Source organism: Chelon labrosus (genome assembly GCF_963514085.1).
Source record: "Chelon labrosus genome assembly, contig: SCAFFOLD_35, whole genome shotgun sequence".
NCBI lineage: Eukaryota > Metazoa > Chordata > Actinopteri > Mugiliformes > Mugilidae > Chelon > Chelon labrosus.
Window position 1 is genome coordinate 521,456 of NW_028181632.1, and position 26,845 is coordinate 548,300.

Here is a 26,845-nt window from a genome sequence, read left to right on the forward strand (position 1 = left end):
AAAACACGGCTGTAAAGGCTCACTGAGTTATTTCCATATGTGTGAAAAGGCGCCCAATCCCACTGAGAACCAACAGTCTGTGCAGCTTTCAGCCCACTGTTTTGGTCCTCGGTGCCTCTCGCTCCTCACCCCCATGGGGGAAACTCTGGGCAGCAGCTCTCAACGCACAAACTGTGCACCGTGTGCTCAGAGCCAAACGGCAGGGAGCTGAGGTAAACAAGTGTCTGCTGAAGACATGTAAACATGGAACAAAGTAGACGAGTTGGAGGAATAAGCTTGACTGGACAATAGCGGTAAAGGGGGCCAGCCCGGGATGGAGCTGGCCCTCTTTACCGCTGGCCTCAGTGGAGCAGGTGGGTGAGAGGAGGATGTCGGCCAAAAGTCAAACATCCTGAACAGCTCTTCTCAACACCTGAACAAAACTATTGGGACCTTAGGTAGCTCTTTCATCCTGCTGCACCCACAGCACACAGAGAAACATTACCAAAGGTCCTTTGTCCTTACAACAGTCAGACTCTTTATTTTATCATTCCATTCCGTGCTATAATATTAATTCTTTCTCGAGTGTAATACACATAAATCTCGAGTATTCTGACTTATTTACCGGTGGTACCGCAATATTTGTTTTCTTAAGCGCACTACTTCTATGGGAGTAGTCAGTAATCATAATATTCATGGTTTCCATATTGTCTATTCAGCCTCCACCACTTCAACATAACTCTACTTATTTAACTTTGGTTGGCACAGCAACAGCAAATATTACTTTACAATTATATATATTTTTTTATTTCTATTCTTTATCTAACTTTTTCTATTTTTGCGCCGTCTTACCCTGCTGCTGTAAATTTCCCCTCTGAGATCTTTGAAGTCTTATCTTTAAAGACGTGTGAATGTAAAGCAATGCACATTGTTCTGATTTTATCATACAATTCAATTTTTTTCTTCAGTAAGTTGCAGGGGAAAAAAAAAAAAAAAAAAAAAAAACTCTGTCTTACTTACAAATTGATCTGAAAACTTTGCAGCACGTACTGTATTTCCAGAAATCCAAAACACATCCACGCGCTTGTCATTTGACAGCCATCTAAATGCATTTAATAACAGGTCGGCTGCAGCCTTTGATGCCGTTCCCTCCAAGACACATTATGGAAACTAATAAAAATATCATGTGACTGTATTAAATGAGACTGAAAAAGCAAAGGAACCTAACTATATGTTTTTAAAGTGTGAAGAAATGATGCAAGTGTTGTAGTAATAGTGTAATAATTATTATAACATGTACCATAGGTGGCAAATGCATAAAGAATTCATGAAAGGAAGTCCACTGAGTGAAAGTATTTGACAGGAGTGAAGATGAACGCCCCTCTGAGCTCATTTGTGTGTGTGTGAGAGAGAGAGAGAGAGAGAGAGAGAGAGAGAGAGAGAGAGAGAGAGAGAGAAAGAGTTAGAAAGAGAAGTAGGAGGTAATAAGAATGGAGATTAGACTTTCGATTAAACTGCTTTCTTATTCTGAGGCCCTCCAACAGCTTTGACACGCGGCGTCTAAGAAGCAGCCGTGACCAATTCGCCTTCAGCGTTTACAAACAGAAATGACTTTGAACGCTCACTTCTGAAGAGAGTGTCTGAGTTTTTCCAATCGGCAGCTACAGCACTTGAAGGGGAATGTGTCATCTCTGGAGCTGGGGAATTGCAAAATGAATAAATAAATAAATAAAATTAATGCATTAATGTGTGCGTGTGTGCGCTTCCTCATGCATATGCATACGGAACAAATACGCGGCGGCGCGAAATAAACAAAGCAACAAGGAAGCTGTCAGCAGATAGCAGACAGGGTCACAGGAGACGATGGTGATGGAGTGCGCACGTGGACGCGCCCAGACACCCACGCACACAAAGCAGGTCACGAGAACTTAGCAGGAAGACAAACTCCTGTCATCGCATCACCGACACATGAGCCTCGGTGAGATTCCCAAGTTCGCTTTTGAAAAACAGACGACGGAAATTCACCACTACAACCGCTGCCGCGTGTTTTCGCTGACGCGTTTTCGCTGAGAGACTCGTGAAGAAGGGATCTGTGGAAAAACTTCTTCAGGTTGACTTTCCATTCTCAGCAGACGTGTGGGGAAGCTTATGAAGCCTGAGGCTAAAAGTGTTTTATGCTCGGTTTACTGGAGGAATCAGGGGTGGGGGGTGGTCGCAGGGAGTAATGGAACAACAGGGAACAACACCTCTAACTTCTCAACCAGGTTGCAAACGCCTTTCACCGTGGCCTCCTGTTCACAGGCTCATGCCAAAGTCAGATCATGTTTGCAAACAGAATGATGGAAATTATCGTCAGATATCGTCTTTATAAAACCAGCAAGAGTTTGTTTTGCTGCAACCAGAATTATTACAGAATTAGTATTAAACTTCATCTGCTGTTAGCACCAGTGTGTGTCGGCAAATCAAACAGGACTGAAATGCGACAATGATGCTGCATTTCTAATATTTACTTTACAAATGATGCGACAAAGGCTGTGAAACAATCACCACCGTTCCAGCTTTTCAGAGTTTAAAATCTGTTGGACTGTTGGAGCATAATTGTGCAGCATTTTGCATCAAAAAGGCATCAATTGTGTTACTACAACTGGACTTCCTGCATTATATTTCACTGGTCCACTGGTACCTTCATGAGTCCATCCCCTCCAACACAGCCTCCTGTGTTTAGTTTTAACACAGGACTCAGTCTGAATCCCTGCTATGCCTCATTAAGTTCCTGGAGTGGAAAAGGCCAATTAAATGTTGTTGTTTTTTTTAAATACACAAAAGTGCTGTGAACAAGTGACAATAAGTAAGATACATTAGCCTCTTAATGGAACTGGTGAAAGTTTTCTTAAATTACATAAGCTAAAGATTTGTCTCTTTATTTAAAGAGTAGACATTTAAATAGTAGAGGTTAATAATACCTGTGAAGAAAAAAACAATTTCACAGCTGAACTTAAGATACACAACAATCAGGCATAACACTGACTGGAGAAGTAAATAACACTGACCATCTTGTGGCAATTCAGTGTTCTGCTGGGAAACTTCTGGACCTGGCTTTCATGTGAATAATACTTAGACATGTAGCACCCACCTAGACCAGACCAGGCACCCCCACCCCATAGAAATGACACTCCTTGTAGCAGCCATCCCCAGCAGGATGCAGCCTGACACAGGCACACACACAAAAACGCTTTAGGAACAACTCAAAAAACATGAAGAACAGCACAAGGTGTTGACCTGGCCTCCAAATTCACTAGATCCCAAACTGATCAAGTATCTGTGGGACGATCCAGAGGCCCCTCCCCTCAACCCACAGGACTCAAAGGCTCCCACTAACAACATTCAGTTGCCAGACACCACAGGACACCCTCAGCAGGCCCATGTCCATTCTCTGATGAGTCACAACTGTTTTGGAGGCACAAGGGAGACCTACACAAAAATGGTCATAATGTTATGCCTGATCGGTGAAGATAATAACAGACATAAGCCAGAACCAACTTTATACCTACAGGAATAAAATGTGAGCACTTTTATTAGAGTCTTCTTAATGGTAGAATCCAACAAGCAAAGACACACAAAGATACAACCCTGTGTGCATCATCACATAATAAACACTGATGCTCATTAAAATCATTCGTTTTATTTTTCAGTTCCCGTCAGAAATCGTTCTTTCTCGAGCCCCATCTTTTTTCCCGCGAACACTATGGAAAGTGACAGAGAAACAAAAGTTGAGCTGAGAGAACTCCGGTCTGAGAATTAGCCACCAACACAAAATATCCAGAGGAAACCTTGACAAGGTGTCAAACAGCAGCAGCAGCACCGTTAGTGTTTGATGTGTTCGAGTGTGCCGCAGTCAGCAGGAACAACATATGGCCCCATTAAAAATAACACAAGTCAATTACTAGAACAGGTTAGATCTGCCAACACAGCAGCACCGCCACCGACAGGAGTACTTTACTTTTACGAGTGGGCCTACAGAACAAAAGGGAAACGGATTACACAGTAAATCCTGATGCAAATAAAATGAAACGCCTGGTTTTATTCGATTGAAAAAAATAAATAAATACACTGTTATCTATTTTTCACTGAACGGTGCTGTTTTTGGTTTATTCTAAATGTGGAAAATCATGAGTTCACTTAAAAGAGATGTGTTGTTAAGGTTATAAAAGATGTAATAATCCAGATCAAGAGAGAATGTGGAAAATAATCTGATTAACGGGCATTCTGATGCATCGTAGCAGTAAAAGTACAGGTGAAACAAATGTTTGGTGGCCCTCTTAATGCATCAATAAATATAACCCAGCCACATACAGTATATCAAAATGTTCCTTATCATCAATCTTCAGGATTTGACACTTCTGACGGTTTTTAACTTGTGTTCCCTGTCAGTGGCTTTACACACCTTTGATCACGTGGTCTTTTCCATGTGACGCTGTGTCCTGAATGCAGATGAACTACATCCTAGGCGTTTACAGATATGCGTTTCTGTCTATACTAGACTGTTCCAGTTCAAAGTACGGTCCAAAGTGTTCCTGCATTAGTGAGGAGGTCAGGGTGGATGGTCGTGCCAACAAAAAATAATACTCGGTTGTGTTCTTGTCCCCACCCGTTTTATTAAGGGTGCATTAGGAGGTAACAAAGTTTGTGTACTTGGTATTGATAATCGCCTCTGATCACACGGGCATACCTTCATATATTCACACTGATTATACTCATTATTACTGTGGAATGAGTGTGAAACACACTGGCTTGTTTGTATTTCTTTAAACTAGGATGCAGCATGTGTGGTTTTGCACAATAGTGTATGGGGTGGTGAACACGGTCAACTGGGGCAACAAAGTTAATAGGAAAAACTAAAAATCTATTACAAATATTGCAGGGTAAAGGATGAATTCAAACACAACACATATTCATGAGAATACAAACTAGTGTATATCACTCTAAGAAGACCAAATGGTCTGTTACCGTTCTGCTGTCAGGAGTCAAAGGGCCTCATACCGTTTTCACCTCAGCAACCCCGAAGCTATTCCTGCTCTTTATTTATGACTGTGTGTGTGCGCAGCTCTCGCCTTGGGCACATCAAACTCCCGGTGTGTAAGGATAAACTAACAGGCATCGAGCCGACACACACACATTATCATCACAACGGCCTGCTTCGGTCTGATCCCAACCTTGAAATGCCCCGATGTCAACCTGCTGTCACGCAGCAAGATCGACAGCAGACCTCACACTGGGACGGAGAGAGATGGAGAAAAATATCAGATGAACAGGTGAGTAAAAATGAGGAGGGAAACGGAAGGGAAGAGGGAGGAGGACTGGGAGAACAACGGAGAGAAGAAATGACAGGGAGAGGAAATAGGAGACGGGTAGGAAGGGAGGAAGAGTAGAAGCAAGAAAGTGGGTGGGGGGGGGGCAAAATGAGAGAGAGGACAGAGAGAAGAAAAGAAAGTGACAACGCAGAAGACCCAAAGAGGAAAGGAAAGGAAAGGAGAAATGAGATGAGAAGAAGAGAAATGAAATGAGTAAATGACAGAAAAGAGGAGAGGTAAAAGGCAGGTAAAAGAAAATGAGAGAAAGGATGGAAAAAGGGGAAGGGACACCTAGGAAAGGAAAGGAAAATAGGTGATGGGAAATGAGAGGGGGAAAACAAGAGGAAAAGAAGGACAAGATAAGGAAACCAGAAGAGGAGATGAGGAAAGAGAGAAGAAAGAGGAGAAGAAAGGAGAAACAAATAGAAGGTAGCAGATGAAAACGTAAAGGGGGAGAGAGGAGAACTGGGATGGAAGGAAGGAAGGAAAAGGAGGTGATGGGAAATGAGAGGACGGGAAACAAGACAAGAGGAAAAGTAGGAAAGGAAAAGGAAACCGGGAGTGAGTAAGTAATGAGAAGAATAGATGAAGGAGACAAAGTGTAAGTACAGAAGGAAGAAAGAAATGAAAAGGGGGGAAAGGAGAAAATGTGAAGACGAAGGAGACGTAGAAGAGGTGAGGAGAAGCAGACAGCTGGGTTGTTAAGTGTGTAAGCATGTGATAAGCAGCAGCTATCCAGCTCTATCTGCCTGAGGGGAAACGCTGATAAGAGTTAATCTGTTCTGATCATATTTACACTCAGACTCACACTTTAAAGGAACGCTTTGCTGTTTCTCAACTTTACTCCCATGTGTTAGTTGACGTGTCCTCTTTCTCATCAAGGGCTGAAAATGAACAACATGTCCTTTTCAAGCGCACAACATTTCCTGGTTCCAACAAATATGAAGATTTGGCGTTTTTGGTCAGATAATATAAGCCATCTGCAGATGTCACCTTGAGGTCTGGACAATCAATCAGTTCATCAACAACAGAGATTATCATTAGTCGAAGTCGCCCAGTCGACATTTTGGTTTTCAGCATCAACATAGTCCAGCCTGAAGTTTGAATGAATTAAATGGAAGTTATTCACACATGCAGCAGACTCTAGAGGTGTTCATAGAGGTGTAGTGAAGTCCAATAAGCACTCTCTTTTAGCTCCGTTTTTGGTCTCCACCTGCGTCTGCTGCTAAAATCTTTGCTTTGTTCTCCAGCTAGACCCTGACTGCGATTGTCTGCTGGTTCATGCTGGGCAGGTATTAGAGCAGTGATATTGAACAAAAAAACTGTAAATATGTGAATGAGGCAGCTTAACAAAGTAATTATATATCTCCATAAATCCAAGGAGAGTTGCAGATTCAGGTGACTGTTCGCTGAAAGTTGAAAACGTAATTTATTCAAGCAATAGAGTATCCGCCACCTTTAAATGGGGTTGTGTAAGTCTGTATAATTGTGGCCTGTTGCCTGTGGCGTTCACAACCTGGTAAGTGGAATTTTTTTGTCAATGAGTTGGGATGTGTTTACTGTAATTTAGTCGTTTTTTATAATTTTACAATCTGTCTGAAGAAATGTTGATATTCCTCATGGCATCATCCTTTCGTTATGGTTTTATATTTCCTAAATTAAGTTAGCTGTCATTAGCTAGCTAAACCATTAGCCTCTGTGGTTGTCAACGGTTGCCTAGCAGCGGTGTTACCACTTGAACGCCAAAGTTCACACCTTCCATTTGAAAGCAACATTATTTTGTCTTTTTTTTTTTTTTTTACTGAAAGGAGATTGGCTCTTGACTTGCTACATACATGAGACTGACTGCTTGCTAGCTTACAAACCTATTAGCAATCACTGGCGTCCAAGCCTTCCTGTGTTGTAAATGCGAGCTCACTAGTTGCATTGAAGAGAGCGTCATAAGTCCTGCCCCTTTTGGTTCTGATTGGTCAATGAGAGAGTGTGTGGAGAAAAAAAAGCTGGATGCTGAATGTATACAGTACAAACCAGGTTTATTTAATTGACTGAATCACTCCACCTGTACTACTGTTCATCCTTTTCCTCAGTATCAAACTTTTATTATTGCTGCTACTGATGCCTGACTGAATGGTCCAATAGACCTTGCAGCAAGCTGATGTCTCTTCACCTCCGTGCACCTGCAGGACGCGGAGGCCACCGCCCGTGCCTCCCTCCCTCCACGTCTAAACCATGACACTGCAGAAGTCCATAGGCCAAGAATAGCCGCAGGGTTTCAAGTGCAATATCACATTTTCATAATGAGAGCCAATGAGCTGTAAATCCCTGCTGACACAGTTATGGAGCGAGAATAGCTTATGGCAGCGATACTGAAACTATTAAAAACAGTCGCCTCCCTCTGGCTCCAGGTGCTCTATGTGTGTGTGACTATAAACACGCTGTATGTTAATTCAACACATGTGTGTCTGTCAGCAGTAACAAGAAACAGCCGCATGTGTCAGTTCACTGCCGAAGTCCCATAGTGACGCTCAGATTGTCCTGGTTTACAAGCTAGGCTTTTTTTAATTAAGCAAATCTCATGTTTCCAATGTGCGTGCATGTGAGTGTGCATGTTTAAAATCTTTTAATGTTCTTTTAAAATTATTTTTCATGGATGTACCGATTATGCTCTGTAATACCGGAGGGCTTACATTAACACATTCACCATCTCTTGACTTTTTTGCAATCTGGAAGAACCATTAACTGGAAAATATAATAAAATGAATGTCACAGGAAAAGAACTGTATTTGCATGTCATTAGTATTACCTCATGTGATTCAGAAATGACCCCTCTATATCTGTTTTGTGTGTGGTGTCCGTGTTGTACTCAAATCTACCGACATTATCCCCCACATATGATGTCAAGGTTCTGCGTAACGGCCTGGTTTGCCAATGTGGTGAATGCTTTAATGCATCATTAAATATAATCCAGCCAAATACAGCATATCAAAAATGTTCCATACATCATTCTTCAAGATTTGACACTTCTGATGGTTTTGCACATGCATTTTTTTTGTCAGTGGCTTTACAAACCTTTGATCACATGATCTTTTCCATGCGACCCTGTGTCCTGAATTTGCACTGCTGTCCGAAATTTAATTTATAACTGATAACAACCTCCGTAATTCTTTTGCAAGATGGAGGCAGAGGAAAGGTGCGGAGGTAGATGTAATTTACTGTCATTTTTACTACAAATTACAGACATGGCAGATTTGAACAAGATTAGGTTCACAGACGATTGAGATGAGAACTATTGCAAATTACTAATGGTCCCCGGGTAACACTAATCCTGTGTGAATGGGGCCGAAGACAACACAGGCACAAGCATATAGTATAAAGTAAAAGACAAAGAGCATTCAATCAATCATTCATTCATTTCATAATTTCATGAAATTCTTTCTAGTTGTGAAAGACATGATTCACGCTTTATGTCAGAATTAACGCTTTAAAGCATTAATTTTTCAGTACATATATTGTTAGTTTGAGTGTCTGTTGCAATTAGTATGAATTTCAAAGAGATTCTTTCATATTCATCATGTAATTGAGCTTTGAAAGCTGATATTCTAAAAGGTAGAAAGCACTTATTTAAATGTTTTTTGTTCTTTTGTAATCTGTGTCTGACCTTTCATTTATTTTCCAGCTTTTTTATCCCTTGGTTGATTGCATCGTCAACAGTTTGAATTATTTATGTCTGCGTTCATTCTCATGAGAAAAACAGCGGTAAATCTGTGAATAATGATTTTCAATTGATCGGGGGGGGGGGGCAGAGATCAGAGGTCAGCTGTTTACTCTTTCAGACACTCTGAGAGGAATTTTTCCCGCAGGCGTCCTTGTCGCTAAAAAAAAAAAAAAAAAAGACTAATTTGCGAAGAGACTCTCAGCTCTTGATGATTGCTCTTGATGAGGTGGTGTTTTTTGTGTCTGCCCGGCTAATGACAAGTGTTAATACAAACCAGGGCAGGCTGGAGTGGACGCGGCGTCAGGTACCGAGCAAGCTCACACGCTTCATCAAATATTTGTAAATAATTTCATAATAATAAATTCATTTCATAATTTGACATCTCTACTAAAAAAAAAACAAAAAAAAAAAAAAACAGACATTCACTTCACGCTGTTACTTTTGATGTGAACATTAGGAGAAGCTCCTGACTTTTTATGCATGCCGAGAAGCTCTGGTGAGCTTACACTTACAGTATATATACGTACATGCCAAAACATTAGGTACAGCAGTGAAAGTGAATGCAGTCCTGCAGTAAATCTTTGCTGTTATACTGTTCAACTTAATGATCAATTGGGGTTGTCAGGATAATAGGTACAACACAATACAGTTCAATAGTACTGCAAGCCACACAAAAAACACAACGCAGTTCAACTGACAGCTCTCTGTTCTCTCAACAGCTATTTTAAACAAATGCCCAGATTTAGCGCAGGACTGTTAAATTAGAATGCATTTGTTTTCACCAGTGTAACTAATGAATTGGCAAGTAAGTGCATGTGCACCAACAAACAAAATCAAAAAAGGTGGCACAGTAGACATCCATCTAGGAGGGGCCTCTGTGGATCATCCCACAGATACTTGATCAGTTTGGGATCTAGTGAATTTGGAGGCCAGGTCAACACCTTGTGCTGTTCTTCATGTTTTTTAAAGTTGTTCCTAAAGCTGTTGTTTTGTGTGTGTGTCTGTGTCAGGCTGCATCCTGCTGGGGATGGCTGCTGCCATCAAGGAGTGTCATTGCTATGGGGTGGGGGTGTCTGGTCTGGTCTAGGTGGGTGCTACATGTCTAAGTAACATCCACATGAATGCCAGGTCCAAAAGTTTCCCAGCAGAACACTGAATTGTCACAAGATGGTCAATGTTATTCACTTCATCTGTCAGTAGTTATAATGTTATGCCTGATCGGTGTATATGAAAGAATCATTATCATTGTTTAGTACCAACATCTCAGTTTGTAATGAATCGTGAAGGCTGCAGTTATAAACATTGGTTCAATTTGTCTGTAGCCTTTCAGCAATAAGTTGTCTATTGTCCCAAAAAAGCACAGACTTATTAACTATTAATAAATCCATTAGTTGCAACTTAGTCAAGTTTCTGTAAAGAGTGTGTACCTTTCTCTCTCACATTGCAAAGTATCGAGTCAAATGTTTCCCTTTCGGTCGTGTGTCACCGTGCAATAAAGCAGAGCGGAAACGTGCTCGAGGGACTTGCAACACTAAATCAGCAACAACTAAAATTGTCCTACATGGATCTCTGCAGCTGCAAAACGGAACAAGATTGATACGTTTGCTGTTGCGTTCCTGTGTGTGTTCAGGGATCGGTGGCTGCAAATGTTCGAGAAACCCTGCAATAAAGAAAATCACCATGTTTTGTGTTTTTTGGACCATTTGTTTCAGCTCAGACAAACAAATACGTTGACGTGCGGCAAATGAAAAGTCGCCCAGGAACAACACTTGGCCGATTCCTCTCTGATAAACCTCCCTCCGTTTCCTTTCCTTGCAGCGGTGTGTGTGAAATGTGATGGATTCACACGGCAATTCGTCCTGCCACGCGGCTTTTCCACTATTTTACCACCTCTCTAATCCATCCTCTCTGTCTCTCAAAATATCATGCCTGTGAGGACGGATACATTGAACTAATGCACAGAACTAATGCGTAGAGAGGAAGAAAGAAAGACAGCAAAGAGATTAGAGGTGGTAAGAGAGGCTTTTAAATTTATGGTACGGACTCACCAAACCAGCAGCTAAGAACTACCAGCAACAAAGGCCGACTGTGACCCCCCCCTCACAGCTCCTGAGTCTCAACCATAGACTGTAAATGGACGCGTCTCCACTCGCTCCCATTGCATAAAGTGAGGTTAGAACTGTGGGGATATTGGCTCTGCTCTACCTCCATTTACGAACAAATGTTGGATTATACACTGTACTTATTTATTTAAAGTAAGCAGCATCATAGATTCAGACTTTGTAAATGCAAAGTAAATCACTGATTGCTTATTTCTCCCACAGAGCTTACGCTGGGGTGTTGTCTTAGTTAGGTAGTTAATTAATTTCACAAAATAAAAGTTTAATTTACCTAAAAAAAACTGCAAAGATCCCTCAGATCCTTCAGGTTTCATTCAGACAAGCTGTTATTTTGACGTTCCTACTTTGAATACAATTCCGGGACTGCTTCACGGAGCAGTCAGTGGCAACTGTCAATCATCATGATGTCACATCCTGTTTCTGTAGTGTCAAATAACTAAAACCAAACACTACAGAAAAATGGACACTAAAACATGCATCAGCATTATATTAATTACCTAAAATGACAGAAATCATCTTTAAAAAAAATGTATTTGATGTGTACTTTAGTGTTTTAGTTTGGGCCAAGTCCCAGTCACTGACGTGGAGGGTGTGTGGCTTATGACCTATACTGCAGCCAGCCACCAGGGGGAGCTGTACATGCTTACACTTTTTCCAAAGTCTGTGGTCTGGACCAAAAAGTTTCATCTGATCACACCACAAAGACTACCAGCCGATGTGGTACTACAGCCAACTACCAGCTGGCACAAACGTTCTGCACCTGAGTGAAAGGAAAATAAACTTTCATACCAGCAGGTGGCGGTAGTCTGTACTTGTTATTCAAAAGTTGAAACAGGAAGAGCTACTTTTAGCAGGCAGGCTAACTCAGAAGCTAGGAAGAGCTGTTTTACACAGGTGACCACTCCTGAATCATGTTCATCAGTTGGTCTACTGTTTATTAATTCTGATTATTAACTATTTTAATATCTGAATGTTCAAATTAGTTAGAGTCTTCTGTGTGCCCTTTAAACTTGCTCTCGTCACTTCTGTTGCTCTTGCCGTCGACTGATTCACTAAGCTGATCAGCCAATTAGAGTAATTTATCTGGCCGACTCATTCTTCTGCTGATTCAACAAGCTGAATTATCTGAAAACATTGCGGGATACACCCCAAAATTTAGTGTCACATACGTTCACCAATAGTCCAACACCAGAAAACAGCCAACCATTGGCTTTAGGGGGAGAAGTCCTAAAGGTGCTCAGCATTTGATCATCCACAGCTCAATAACTATTTGGTACTAATGGTAGTAATGGTACTAATGGTATTAATGGACATGTAACACTGCCAAGATTAGGATTAGCTGCCATGTTTTCCAGTTAAGGAATTGCTACAGACCATTTTTGTAGCAAACAGAAGTTTTAAGAAGTTGATCACGTTGGCCACGTAAGCAGGTTTACTACTTTTAGTGCAAAATGTAATGCAAATTCAATATAGATTGCAATTTCCTGAATTTACACTTCGATTTATTCTGGGTTATTTTGAGAGCCGGAAAAGTTAATTCACTCAATCTGACAAATGTTTAAACTCGCACTTGGCCTTTGGTACATTAACTTCTTTTTCCCGTTAAGACTGACAGAGGGTCAGATAAAATAAATGCCAAGGCCCCGTCACGCTAAATGCCAATCTATGTTTGGGTTTCACACGGCAAGAAGAACCATTAACCTCTATTCATCTACTGATTGGCTGCCGTGTTGAAGTCAAAGCTGATCAATAGAGCTTCCTTTTACCCTCCAACCAGCCTTGGCAGAAACCTTCGATGCACTGATGGGTGCAGCTACTGTTGTCTGCTGACTGAGAAATCATCGGCTGTTTAAAGGGCCCTAAGACAATCGTAAAGATCCTCTAAAGAATAGTACCTCTACAGCTCTTATTAGTCCGAGTAAGGAGGAAATAAGAAGGGAATACATCTGTTTTCATCAGTACATACAGTATATGGTACACAATGAGGTTTTATATGAATTTCCCATTACTCTAGTCATTGGACAAACATTGTCATTATGTGTGCAGCACATTTACAGCTCATTCAGCTTCTAACAGCTCACTGGTGTTGGATGAAAAAGAAATACACTAGAAGGGAAATACTAAGAAAAATACTCGAGACGTCCGTTACAAAAGTGAGTCACTGATCAGTCTTTCTCCTGACGCACAGGATTAATTTAGCACTACATTCCTCCTCATATATGCTGCTAAAGTCTTTAATCACATAATGGGAAAAAAAAGAACAATAAAATGCCTCGAAGAGAAATGGAAAGAAGCTGAAAATCATACGTTTGAAACTTCTCATCAAGCTCTAAATATTTCATTATGGAGAATCTCAACTACACAAATGAAACTACAAAATATGTTATTCTATTGCCTTTACAGCAACTGTTTATTGGCAGTATGGTAACATCTAATCATTAGCCATTAACAACTTTTAATTGCTTAGTAAAAAATGTTATGATGTGATGTGAAAAGTTTGGTTAGAGTTGAGCATGAACAATCATGGTTTTGGTACTTCACTACGGTTAGGAAAACTTTGTGATGCAGATTGAAAATACAGTTTTATTCAGGTCTTTAGAAAAAGAAAAAGAAAACAAACAAACAAACCACAGACTGTTAAAAACCTAGACTCAAACAAGTCCAATGTTTTACTCACCCGTCCATCCAACTTGACACTCTCTCCATAAGGATTTTGTCATGCAATAATAACAACACTTGACTTCATTGTTTTATAAATTTCACAGCCACTAAAGGGCTTTGTCATTCTTCTTCTTGGGGGAAGTGTGGCTAAGTTTAATTATTTCTTCAAATCAACTGAATTCATTCCGATTCCAAATTAGCTGTTTACATGGACGCTAAATAAAAAGTTTACATATATACATACATGGCTCAAAACATCAGTCACAATAGAACTTTTTTTGATGTATGGACGATGGTTTTGCTCGCTGTGGAGTGTTGCATTTTCTGGAGATTTTTTTTTTTTTCCAACACTGAATTCATCATAAATCATAATTTGTAGAAAAACATGACCAAGATGAAGCCACGCTTTCAACGTTCCTGCCCTCATCATTTGAAGAGATTCCGGATTCATAGAGTTTATTGTCACGTGCGTAGTATGGAAACATTTCCCTGTACAATAAAATTCTTCTTTTGTCGTCCACCCAAATGCCCAACAAAGTAGTGTCACACAGCAGTGAAGGTCTGTCTCGTTTCTGTTCCTTTTTGTCTCGTGATTTCCTGTTTTATTTTGAAAACTAACTCCGCTCGTTTCAGGTCACTTGCTCTTCCCTTGTGTGTCACCGGTCTGATTAGGCGTGTTCGGCTTCATGCAGATCTGTGCAGATCTGACTTGACGTGATGCATGCTGGGTTGAACAAGTTCATTTTAACCAATCATATTCGAGGTCTATGAGCATGAACAACCCAGCATGCATCACGTGAAGTCAGATCTGCACAGATCTGCATGAAGTCGAACACGCCTATTGTCTTCCCTGATTCCTGATTGTTTCCACCTGTTCCCCATTACCCTCATGTGTATATATAGTCTGCGTTTCCCCTTGTCTTGTGTTTCGTCCCTTTGTGCGCTCCAGCCATTTGTTCATGTTTATATCTCAAGCCACAGTTAAGTTGTTTTTTGTAATCCTTTGCTTATTTCTTTTTGTTAGTTTTGTAATCTAGTTTTTGTGTCTTTGTTAACATGTTTTCCATAGTTGTTTTTGTTTGCCTCCTCAGGGACTGATTTTGAGTTCTCTTGTATTTTGTTGCCTGTTTATTTTTCTCTCCTCGTTGAGAGTATTTTTGTTTTTTTGCAATAAAGTAGGATCTGCCGAAATCCTCTGCGTCAGAATCCTGTTCCGAGTCCTGACCTGACAAGTAGAATGTGATAAGATATATATAATACAAAATATAAAATAACTAGTCAGCTGTTTATGGCTTTGTTCATTTTTTTTCAAATACTTGATGGAATATTTTTGTTGGAATACATCTGTGTTTCTATCCCTTCTGGAAACTCCTCATCGGATGTTTTCCCCACATGGAGCAAGCATAAACTGAAAAATTAAAGGTTTTTTTCCAACCATAGAGAAATGATTAGATCGAGTGTTTACATGGTTAATAGGAGCTAATATTTTCCTATTGAACACATTATGAAAGGTTTACACCGCGACCTCTCAATCCGACTTATACTTTTTTTGGACCACACCAGTCTGTTCTGATTGAAGTGGTTAAATAAGGCATTTTGATTCTGATTATTATTGTTGGTGTCCACATAAACATAGCCAGTTTCTCATTTCCTATTTTTGTTTATATGTACAGTATATAGAATTTTGCTAAATTTATGCATGATTTGTATATCCGGACTTTTCCTACTATACATTTCTAATTGTACTGTGTGTAACGCAGCATTTTGTCATATTAAGGGTTTACTTCCTGGTGTATCGTTACTACTTTTAACAAACAGGCTGGTTTAGTCTGTTGCTTTAATTATATTGAATTAGTTTCTCTCTTCCTCTGAACTGTGTGTTATTGGATGGAGATGCAATGAGACAGCAGTACAAGCTTCTCCACAGTTTAGTTTAGCTCGGCGGGAAAGACAGGAAGAGTGGCGGTAAGAGTCAGGAAAGCGAGAGAGAGGACAGATAAGGGACTAAAGAATGGGAGAAGGGGAGAGGACGGAAGAGGGAGGAGAGGATGAGGAGAAGAATGAGCGCGATGAAGGTGAGGAGAGGAGTGTGGGGAGCGAGGGACAGATAAGCAGCAACAAGGAGAGAGGACTTTTGATGTGCTTTAATAGAACATCTCACAACAAGGCCCGGCAAGAAATAACTAAAAAAAATAAATAAATAATAAAATCCCTCACTCTTCTACACGTCGACAGCGCAGGCCGCCCACATGACCACAGCTGACATTCAAAATGTTACAGCCAGACACTCTCCCCCATCATACATATTGGATTCTGCAGCTGCCAAACATTCACAGATTTGACAGCAGCTGTGTTTCCATCCGAGTGTCTATACGCGCACTGGATCACAGAAAGAGCACATTATAATTAATTCATTGAGTTGCTTTTTATGACACAATTAGTGAAGGAAACTCATCTGTTGAAAGATGACAGAGCAGCGCACGTGACGCCTGGGCGTAAAAAAATATCCGTCCACAGCGATCTCTCAGAGACGCTGAATGTGTGTGCATAATGGAGTAAAGAGCGGCAGCAGTGACGCACTCACCTACGCTATCGCGCTTTGTGTCCTGTTTCTCAACAGTGCCTGTTAATGCTGCAGAGAGGGAACAATTTTGAGTGTGTTAATGTACTGTATAAGAATGGGTTGAAAATAACCACTGCGTGTCCACACCAGTTGTTGATGACGTAAAATTCCTCTTTCATCCAACTGGTTCCAAGAAGCAATGAGATTTCAGAACTTTAAAAGACTCACTGGATATTAAAGTTTAAATATATTTTGTTACTTTTGTGTCTATAGAAGATTAATAAATCAAAAAAAAGTTGATATATCTGCAGACTGGTAAGTACGAACATAACCATTCAATTCTAAACACAATGTTCTCTAGTTGAGTTGTCTCAAAACCCTATTGTACCCACTGACTGTATATAAAGATCGACAAAAACCTTTGTCTATTACCACTTGTTGCAGGGGGGCTGGAGCCTCTCCCAGCTGTCATTGGGCGAAAACACAGAGAGACAAACAACCATTCACACTCAAATGCATTCAGTTTAGAATCACCTATTAACTTAACATGTCTTTGGAGTGGAGGAGAAAGCCGGGGGAACCCGCAGAAAACCTACCTAGGCACAGGAAGAACATGGAAACTGTGCACAGAAATGCCCCGGCCTGCACAGCGGTGTTTTGGTAGTGTTATCGGGACCACTACCGCTACCATCTGTATTGGGTTTAGATTGGTATCACATTTTAAAATGATCAAATCAGTATCAGGCTTCAGCCAGTCCCTGTCTTTTATAGTTCTTTATTTTAGGTCTGCCATAAACCAAAACCATTTCTCTGTAGCGTCAAAACGTCTTCTTCTTGTTCACTGGCTAGCGTCAAAGCTGCCAAAAATTTCTTCAACACAAAAAGTAGAAGAAGACCCAAAATCACGTGACTCACCATGTCGGCTGTGTGGAAGACCTTTACTCTGGAAAATTAGATAAGAGTGTAGTAAAATAACAAAAGCCTTTATGAATCTCCAGGGGAGGACATTTCGTTTATTTAAGATCATATCAGCCGATATTAAAAGATCTGTATCAGATCGGCGGGCAAAAAAAATAATCTTGGTCGGGACATCCCTAATTTAAACTGGTGATTTATGTAAATATTAACCCCCCCATACAGCGGTCATGAAGGCTGCAAATATGTTCGTTTCTGCTGTTAAAGGGGAACTACTGTTTTTTACAACCTGGACCTTATTTCTGGCTTAAAATACGATCGTCTACTCACCCATATAACTTTTGTGTAATTTGTAGTCGACCTACAGACCCCCGATGATGTCTTCTGACCTGGATGATGTCATCTTTGAGCGCCGTGTCAGCTTGTTTACCTGTAATTTGCTACTGCTATGGTTCATCCACAACCTCAGAATCTGAAAAATATTCAGCCATGTTGCAAAAAACTAGCAGTAGCAAATTACAGGTAAACAAGCCAGGTCAGAAGACATCATGATGATAACAGGTAACTCCAGACTGAACGGCGAATACCACTAGCGTACGATAACAAAATATTGGTGAAATGAACGAGTTTCGCGGCAGATAATGCGTTATTTAGAGGCTGCGTTTCGGTGCCCCACTCACTCCCACTATGTGGATATACACAGATCTGAATATCTCCCAAACGACTACAAATTACACAAAAGTTATATGAGTGAGTAAATGATCGTATTTCATGCCAGAAATAAGGTCCAGGTTGTAAAAAAACAGTAGTTCCCCTTTAAGTTTTTTTTTTTTTTTTACATGGAGGTCTATGAGGACTGACTAATTTTTTCCAGCTAGCCCCAAGTGGCCATTTGAGGAACTGCAGTTCATTTTTCTAGCCCCAGACGTTTGCCGCTTGGTTAGTACTGTAACCAAGGTGGATACGGTGTAAAGACAAGAGCCTCTGTGTGGTTTGAGATCATTAAAATGAACGTGCTCCTCATTGAGAGCCAAATCTGTGACATTAAGAGACATTTATTAGACTGTATCACAGTAGGGAAAGTCGGTGTGTGCACCCTGTTTAGAGGCTGCCCAGAATAAACAGGATATCTGTCATGGGTACGAATGCAGAGGGCAAATCTGAACAGAGAAAGTGAGAAACATTCAACACACCTAAATCCTGTTTGGCTCATCCAGCTCGGTGCCGCGTGCCAGCACATCACCGCCCTGTTATTGGCTGTTACAGCCAGTTTAGCACCATGAAATAGGCCTTAATGAAGTCTGACACATTTCTGTTACTACCTCAGTTATTATGACTCGATGTGTGCTAGGTGAAAACAAAGCCTACACAATGCTATTTCTTGGCTCCTTTTAAAACCCCTTTCCTTGCTCCAATCGCCTTGATATACTGTGAACGTACCTAATGTGGGCTCTAGTTATGGAAATAGAAAGCTGTCATGTCCCTGTTACAGTCTGTATTTTTATTTCTTTGCAAAAAAAAAAAGAACATCCTGTGGCGGCGTTTAAAGGCTCTCTGCTCTGCCACGAAAAGAAAAGTTAAAGAAAGAAAGATGGAGTTAAAATAGCTTTGCGGTCCGATAGAGACAAAAGAGGAGGTCGATGCGCGAGGAGGAAAAGATGAAGAGAGATGTTTATGGATTAACTGTACAGTCAGCAGGACACCTCTCATCCTGTCTGACCATCCTCTACACCACTCCTTCTCCTCTTTTTCCCTCCTTTGACCATGAAAGCTATCATGAAAGACGTGACAGCGATTTGAATTAAGCATTTTATCTGCCACTCTAGTAAATGAAGCCCTCGGCCTATGATATCAAACCGTCTTTGGGGAGACACTTCTGTACTCCGAGACTCTAATTGGTTCAGCAGGCTGTTATCTATGTACAGTAAAGCAGCCTGAGCTCAATCTGGCGCCGCTCAGAGGGAGGTGAGATCTCTATCTATCCCCTTCATTCACAGCTTAATTCAATTGGAGGGCAATTATCGACCGCCCCGAGGCTTCAGGATCCTCGTCGGTTTCTGTTCCCATCAGGGAGCCTCGCTGTGTAGGACCCCCCCACCCACCCACCCCGACTGCACTGGGTGATGTCTGTATCGATGTGCAGTGTGTAAAACACCAGAGCAGGCGGCGGCAAAGAGGCAGGAAGGCGTCTGGGAAGCTGTGACTGTGAGGCAGCAACAAACTTTTGTCCTTGTGGGAAAAGAATCATCAAGCCGACTCATTCCTTCACTCAGACTGCAGATTGTTTTTCATGTTTTGAGTGATACCGTGGGACCCCCACAGACAAAGATGAGACAACAACGCACTCAATTAAATCTCTCATTGGAAAAAACAAGATTCAATTCAAAGGTTCAAAGATTTTTTTATTGCCAGTTCCGTAAATTTTCAGGACATACAGAAGAATCAAAAGGTTGTTTTTCTCCTCACACTGAAATAAACCATATAGAAAAAAAAATAATAAAAATAAAATATAACCTATATCAACCTATATACAAGAGTGGCTATAGTGCAATTTAGTATGACAAAACAATATTTATACAGCAAACATCATGAAGCATATATGGACCCTGACTACTACTACAGTCTCCATGCTTTAATTTTGAAACTGTGTTAATGGTAAATGGTAAATGGCCTTGCTTTTATATAGCGCTTTTCTACCTATTGGTACTCAAAGCGCTTTACAGTCAGAGACACATCTACCCATTCGCTCACACAAGCACACACACATTCACACACCAGTGCCACGCACTGGGAGCAACTGGGGGTTCAGTGTCTTGCTCAAGGACACTTCGACATGTGGCACATTCTGGGGATCGAACCGCTAACCCTCTGGTTCGTAGACAACCCGCTCTACCTACTGAGCCACAGTCGTGGTGGGGGAAGTACACAGGTTTAATGCTGAAGGTGTGAACATAAATACTCAGAGCCGGCCACTTATGATCAGACTGCTCGCATGTTAATACCAGGTCTGAACCATAGACTGTATATAAATATGGACACCACGTCCCCACTTCCTTGCTTTGGCCAATCCGACGCTATTTTCCCGGGGATACAGGCAGCGGCATCTCGCAAGTTTGGAGTATGGTCTGAGAGTGGAGCTATGCAGAGCTGCGGTATCGATGACCCGACCACACTTCTGCCACACCCACTCACATTTTCATGTAACCAATTTTACACTCTGCCCTACCTCCACCAGTTACAAGGAAATGTCATTTTTTAAAATTATTTTATGTTTTATTTTTACAACTCTCACACATGCATCAACATCATATTAACTACTTAAAATGACAGAAACCATCCTTGAAAATGTTTTATTTGATGCGTATTTTAGTGTTTTAACTTGGCCCAAGTCCCACCCACCAGCACGGAGGGGGTGACCTATACTGCAGCCAGTCACCAGGGGGAGCTCTACTTGCTTTGGCTTTACCTCAGAGGAGCAGTTCCGCTGTCCATCTTTATACTGTCTATGGTCTGAACAGGGTCATAGCCGCATAGATTTATCTGTTGTCATATTCATTTGTTATTCGCTGTATTTTGAGCTTCTTCGTAGCTTTCCAATAGTGAAGAACAATTAAGGTGGGCCTCCCTCCTGGTTTGTCAAGTAAGTTCACCATTACTTACTTTTTTTAAATATTTAAATCAGCTCCAGAAATCGGTTCTATTATAAGCAAGTAAGATCGCAACCTTCAAAGTTTCTTGAAATATGCCATTAAGTAAAAAGTAGTGATAATCAACAAGCATATATGGACACCGACTTCTGTCTTTCTCGATTTTCAGAGATAACCATGCTTTAATTTTGGGAACTCTAGTTCCCATAACATGAACTAGGAAGTCAGAATTTTCAAACAATTTTTCTGTAAAGATGCATTTTAACGCTACAGATGTGAACATGAATACTCAGAGCTGGCCACTCGTGATCAGATCTAGTTTCGACTAGTGACACTGAAAACCTACCTACATTAATCCGAGTTGTTAGTCTGAACGTTTACAGATAATCTGTAAAAGAAGAAGGACCAAAAATGATTCTAATGTATCAAACTTCTAGCTTTCCAACTTGTTTGTCAAGTAAGTTCATTACTTACTTTATAACGTTTTTAATCAGCTCCAGAATTCAGTTTTATTACGATTAAGAAAAGCCTCAACCTTCAAAGTTCCTTGAAATATGCCGTTAAGTAAACGGACTGTTTCAAATGACAAGAGAAGAGAGACACGTTAGAAATGAGCCGCTGAAGGCTAAACATTTGATATCAGGCCAACACCAGACACCGACTCGGAGAAAGGACTAATGTAGGATTTAATTAGTGAAGCAGCCTCTTAAGCACTTTTCCTTTCATTAATGTACTGTATCGATTATCACCCTTTATGTGTTACTCAGCTGGCAGCGCGCTCCGGATTTTTCCTTTTTTCCCGCAAACTCCGACATCCTGTTAATGCACAGGCTGTCTGCAGCCGAATGAAAATGTTTTCTGTTTTCCTGCGACGGAGTCATTAAGAGCATCACCCACACCAAACAAGACTCACGCTGGTCACGGTATAGCGTTCCCAATTTGTTGTTGTCATTCTTATTTTAGTTGCATGAGGGAGAATTTCCTCTGAACCGCAGAGACGTCTGTTCTCAGCATGAGAGCTGCAGCTGATAAAACCTTGGCGTCGGCCTGTGAAGCAAAGAGAAATTTAACTGGGTGCGAGTGATTACAGTCTCTACACTCTCAGAAACGCACTGCAGTCCATTAGCAGTCGGACACTGATGGATTTTTCTTTCGCTGGCCTCGTATTGCAGCGCGTTAGATTAGAAATGATACAGTGACCGTAGGGTGTTACTGCTGACTTTTAATATACAACTCACGAGTTTAGGGATGAATTTCAAGAAACGTCAACAGTGATTATTTTTACAGCAACATGTATAGCACTTGAAAAGTATTGGAGACCATCATTACCTGACTCAGCTGGTCTCAGTCCAAAGTGTTTTAGTGTCTTCTGGCTCATTATTATAGGTTTTTAAAACTTATAACTCAGTACCAAACTACAGTCAGTACAATGTAAAGATAGCTATTGAACACAGAGGTGCATTTAGCAGAGAAAAGACAGATATATCTCTCTAGCGTTTGTGGACATGTATCTGGTGAGGAAAATGGACTCTAAGGAAATTTGTATGTAGTTATGTTCCGCTCAAGTTTTTTTTGTCCTCAGATACGATACCTTGGCTCCAGAAAACCTGTGTTCTTTACTCCAGAAATGTTCTGGTAATCCAACTCTGTAACCGTCTTGGGAATATTTTTCTGCTTGACGCTGTCTCCAGGAAACTTTCTCAACTTTCTCAAATGCAGCGTTCAGTTTTTGGTGTTGTTTGGGTGCAGCCTTTGCCTGAGTTTCTTTTCGGTGGTGAATCAGGTTGGTAGTATTGAATGATGATCTCTTACCACCACGTCACCAAACTTGAACTATTTACACATTTCTTTCCGTCTGGCTGACTTTATTTTCCTGAGTGAAGTTCTTCAATACTGCAGACATGTTTAGATGCTACAATGACGTAGTTTTGGTTTATAGCAGACCTAAAAAAAAATGACTACAAAAGATCAGGCTTGGCTGAAGTCTAATACCGATCCGATCATTTTAAAAACGCCTGGATCGACACTGATACCAAACGGGATATCCCCGTCTGTGAAATCATCTCGTGACAATCCATCTTTCCAGGCTTCACAATATCGGCTTCAGTTCGATCCATAGTTCTGTGGACCAATCAGCATCCTGTGAGGAACTCCTGGCTTGTTGAGATGTGCCGATGATCACTTCTACGAGTCTGTAAACCTTCCCTTCAATACACAGCAAAAATAGTCAACCAACAAACTATATAGCTACGTTAACTGCTTTCTAGCTTCAAAGCCCCTCAGACTGCTGATTGTTGTTTTGTCTCCTATTTAGTTTCTTGACCTGCATGGTTGCCTATGATACACTGATAGACGGTTTGTTTCCTGCAAAGTGTTCTTTTCAAAGTGTCAGGTTCAGATGGATGGATGCTAAAACCAGAGTATAAAACAGTGTGTCTCTTCTTCAGAGATGATTGTTTTCCCATTCAGTTGCAATGTAATCTCTGGCTGAATTACATGTTTTTTTTTAACACAATATCATTGAATTGAACACAAATATCGCACCGCTTCCATCACATGTCACTTTATGCAAAGATTTCGCCACGCAAGACACAGCAAAGGGTTCGGGCTAACGTCAGGGGTACGTCAGCAAGAACAGAGCACGAAATGAAGATGTGTCGTGGTAACACGAATCACCGCTTAGGAACTGCCTCTGAATCGTCAAGAGGTTGTTGCCATTTACGGTGGACACACAAAGAGTTTAGCTCTCACATCAGAGACCTCGCGTCAGGGGTTCACATCCAGACATTTATCCGGTCAGGTTTAGACAACAAAAGCAGTTCAGTTAGAGAACTATCAAGGTGTCTGAAGACACTGTGACTGTGCACCATCTTTCCCCGACTTTAACCCATTGCACTTTTATGAAATGGCTGAGTGTTTTTTTATGCAATGACTGAGTGTGCATGTGTGCGTGTGGTACCTATGCTGCTAAATGTTGTTAACTGTTGTTATGTTTTTTTTTTTTATTTATAATGCACTGATAGGAGAGCACTTTTAATTTCGTTGTTCTTGTGACAATGACAATAAAGACCTATTCTATTCTAACCAAGTTTTCAGAGTGCCTCAAAATAATCATACCTTAACACTGGATATGTGTTACGAATACATTTGGAACATATTTTCAACCGTCTGCACATTAATTAACATTTCCTCATTATGTTGATAGAAAAGGTAATCTAATTGCAATTAGGTTTCCTCCCAAATAAATGTGCTGTTCTGTTTGGATGAAACATGCTTTCTAGGCAACTATATTTCCACCTGGGATGCACCATCAGGCCTGTACTTCAGTCACGTTGCTTGTTTCTGTGACTGGTCCAGTCTGAAACACATTTCCTTTCCTTAACTCTGTATCTGGGACCTTTCGAAAATTCATCAAGTACTCTTTATGGAGCCACTTGCTCAATATATACAAAACTGCACCGCACTGTAAAAAGTTGAGCTGCCGTCTGACAGCACTAAGCGGGTTTCTGTATCCTCTGTGGTTTTCCTTCAAGCAATTTCTCCAACTAAAATATGCAACAGATGACTCTTAGACTAACACATCCAGGAAAAAGCGAGAGAATGTTGTTCCCGTTTCGCTCGATGGTTTCCCCTCCTACAGCTGTCAGCTACCAGCTAAAATTTTCAAAAGCCAAGCATCGCTCCTCGGCTCAGATCACTCTTCTCTCGACCGACTGCTGAGCTGACAAAACCTCCTGTCTTCACAATACTTCTCTGCTCCCTTTCACACGCGTGTGCGCTTCGCACGGAAGAGCACGAGTACCTGTGCATTTCTGTATCATTTTGTCTCTGTAGCAGAGAAACAGTGAAGCTCAACTCCCGTGATATTTGTGAATTCATGAAAGCATCCGACCAGTTCCACTTTAATAAAGAAGAGGAGCTTCCTCACCGGCGCTCTGAAGAGTGCGAGTTTGCCGCCAGTAAACCTCATTTGTAAAGACCTACAGCGGCAGCATGCAAACTCCTGCACGCAAACACAACAAGCACTTGTGAGCAGCTGTAATGATGCTCAAACACGCTGCATTTGGAATAACTAACAGCAAGTAAGAGCTGATAATGAGGTAACTGCCTCTGTGCTAATGCCTGCGAAAACGTGGTCTGGCTGCTCCGTTTGCAGACACAGAAAACACTGAATTAAATCAAATGTCAAGAAACACAAGGGCTTGACAGCAAGTGTGAGAACTCCTGAAACCAGGAAGTAGTGTAAGCAATATCGAGACGAATGGATCCGCTTAATTTATGGCTTTTGGAGCACTGATGTTCAGAAACAGAAGCAGCATAAAGGATCAAAAAGGGAGTCTTACTTTGAGTAGTCTTCATTATCTCTGTCACAGCGAGAGTCCTTGTGTTTCTCCCAGTCTTTGCCATGTTTGCACGTGGTCAGCAGAATAATATCTTCCCCATTGTGGATGTGATACAGAGCATTCCTTGTCTCTGAACCAATACCAGTAAGGTACCGCTTCCCTTTGAACACCAGCTGATACTTCCTGGAAGGCGGCGCGTCGTTGAGCGTCAGGTAACCTATGCCCCCTCCTTTTAGCTGGTGATCTTTGGAGAACAGAGGGATGGAAATATCAAAGTTAGGCCGGAAGTTGACCACATCTGCACTGGCCTTGGCCAGCATGGCCTGGCCCACCTCGAAGCCCAGGTCCTCTGTGTAGTCCGGCCAGGTGCCGGAGTAAAGGTTGAATATGAGGTGGTTCCTGCCATCGCTCCACGTCGGCAGGCTCTGGATTCGGGAGCGGACGTTCTGGACGTACTGAGCTGAGAGCTGATCTCTGTCCAGCGTGTCCACAGCCAGAATGAAGAGGCAGGCCCGCAAGGGGTCTGTGGTGTGGAAGCGAGACTCCCGGATGGAGGACAGGATCTTCTGGTAGGTCTCTGAGATCTCGTCTCCTCTCTGCGGAGGGTAGATGTAAACCCTGAAGCCCGACTGGCAGCGAGCAAAGTCGAAGCAGGTTTCCATGCGGCAGCGCTTGTTCCTGTAGATGTTGTCGCGGATGGCCCGTCGTTCGCGAGGAGAGGTGTGCTGGTGATGGAGCTGAGGACTGTCCTCCTGTGTGGACAGACAAAAGACAGAAACATTTACATCTGTTAACATCACACCAAAAAAAACCACGATCGTCGATCCTCTGCACTCTGTAATACATCTGGTTAGATTTGTAGCCTCAAACTTCATCAGTGCTGATTGTGTGTTGCATTACTCTATTCTTTACAGCGAACCCATGGGTGATTTGTATTGCAAAGCATGAAAATGTATTGTCCTATTTATTTTTGGCATCATTTTAACCGTCACAAAGACAGAAATGAGCCTTCTACTGAATGATTTCTATTTGAAAGGCTGTTTTTTCTGATACAATTAAAGACTTTTTGCATGGAAGCGACCTGAATACTTCTTCCACAGCTGCTTCTCTATTACATTTTTGGGATTCATTTTCTCTCCCTATGAATCAGTGTGCGGGCTACCTCCTGTTCTCCTCCCTCCAGGTATGGCTCCAGCGGCTCGGTCGGCTCCGGCCAGTGCCTGGGCGGCCTGGAAGGGCTCCTCTGGGGCAGCGGCTGGGGCTGTGGCTGGGGCTGATACACGTCCTGGCTCTGGTGGTAGTACTGGTGTTCCTGCTGGTGGTACTGGTGATACTGGGGGTACTGGGGAAACTGGTGATACTGGTACGGCTGCTGCTGGAACTCCCCGATTTGCAGACCCCACAGGTAAACGAGGAAGAGAAGACCGGCCCCCACAGACACGAGCAGGTACCGCTTCTTGGCCTGCATGTGTGCTGCGGAGGGAGGAAAAGGAGGAGGTTTTGGGTACGAGGGGGAAGGGGGGGGCAGGAGGAATGAAGGAGGGAGAGGAT

The 26,845-nt window shown here is 41.7% G+C and overlaps 1 protein-coding gene across 1 annotated transcript; it reads right to left on the reverse strand.

Annotated features, from left to right (window-relative positions):
* Positions 1 to 21,559: 21,559 nt before the first annotated feature.
* On the reverse strand, positions 21,560 to 26,762 carry LOC311509845 (exostosin-1-like; the record flags this gene model as incomplete). The annotated part of the gene is made up of 3 exons (XM_084575282.1): positions 21,560 to 21,998; positions 25,295 to 26,046; positions 26,457 to 26,762. The coding sequence occupies 3 exons, from the start codon at positions 26,760 to 26,762 to the stop codon at positions 21,959 to 21,961; spliced, it is 1,098 nt and encodes a 365-aa protein (XP_084431408.1). The 3' UTR covers positions 21,560 to 21,958.
* Positions 26,763 to 26,845: the final 83 nt, after the last annotated feature.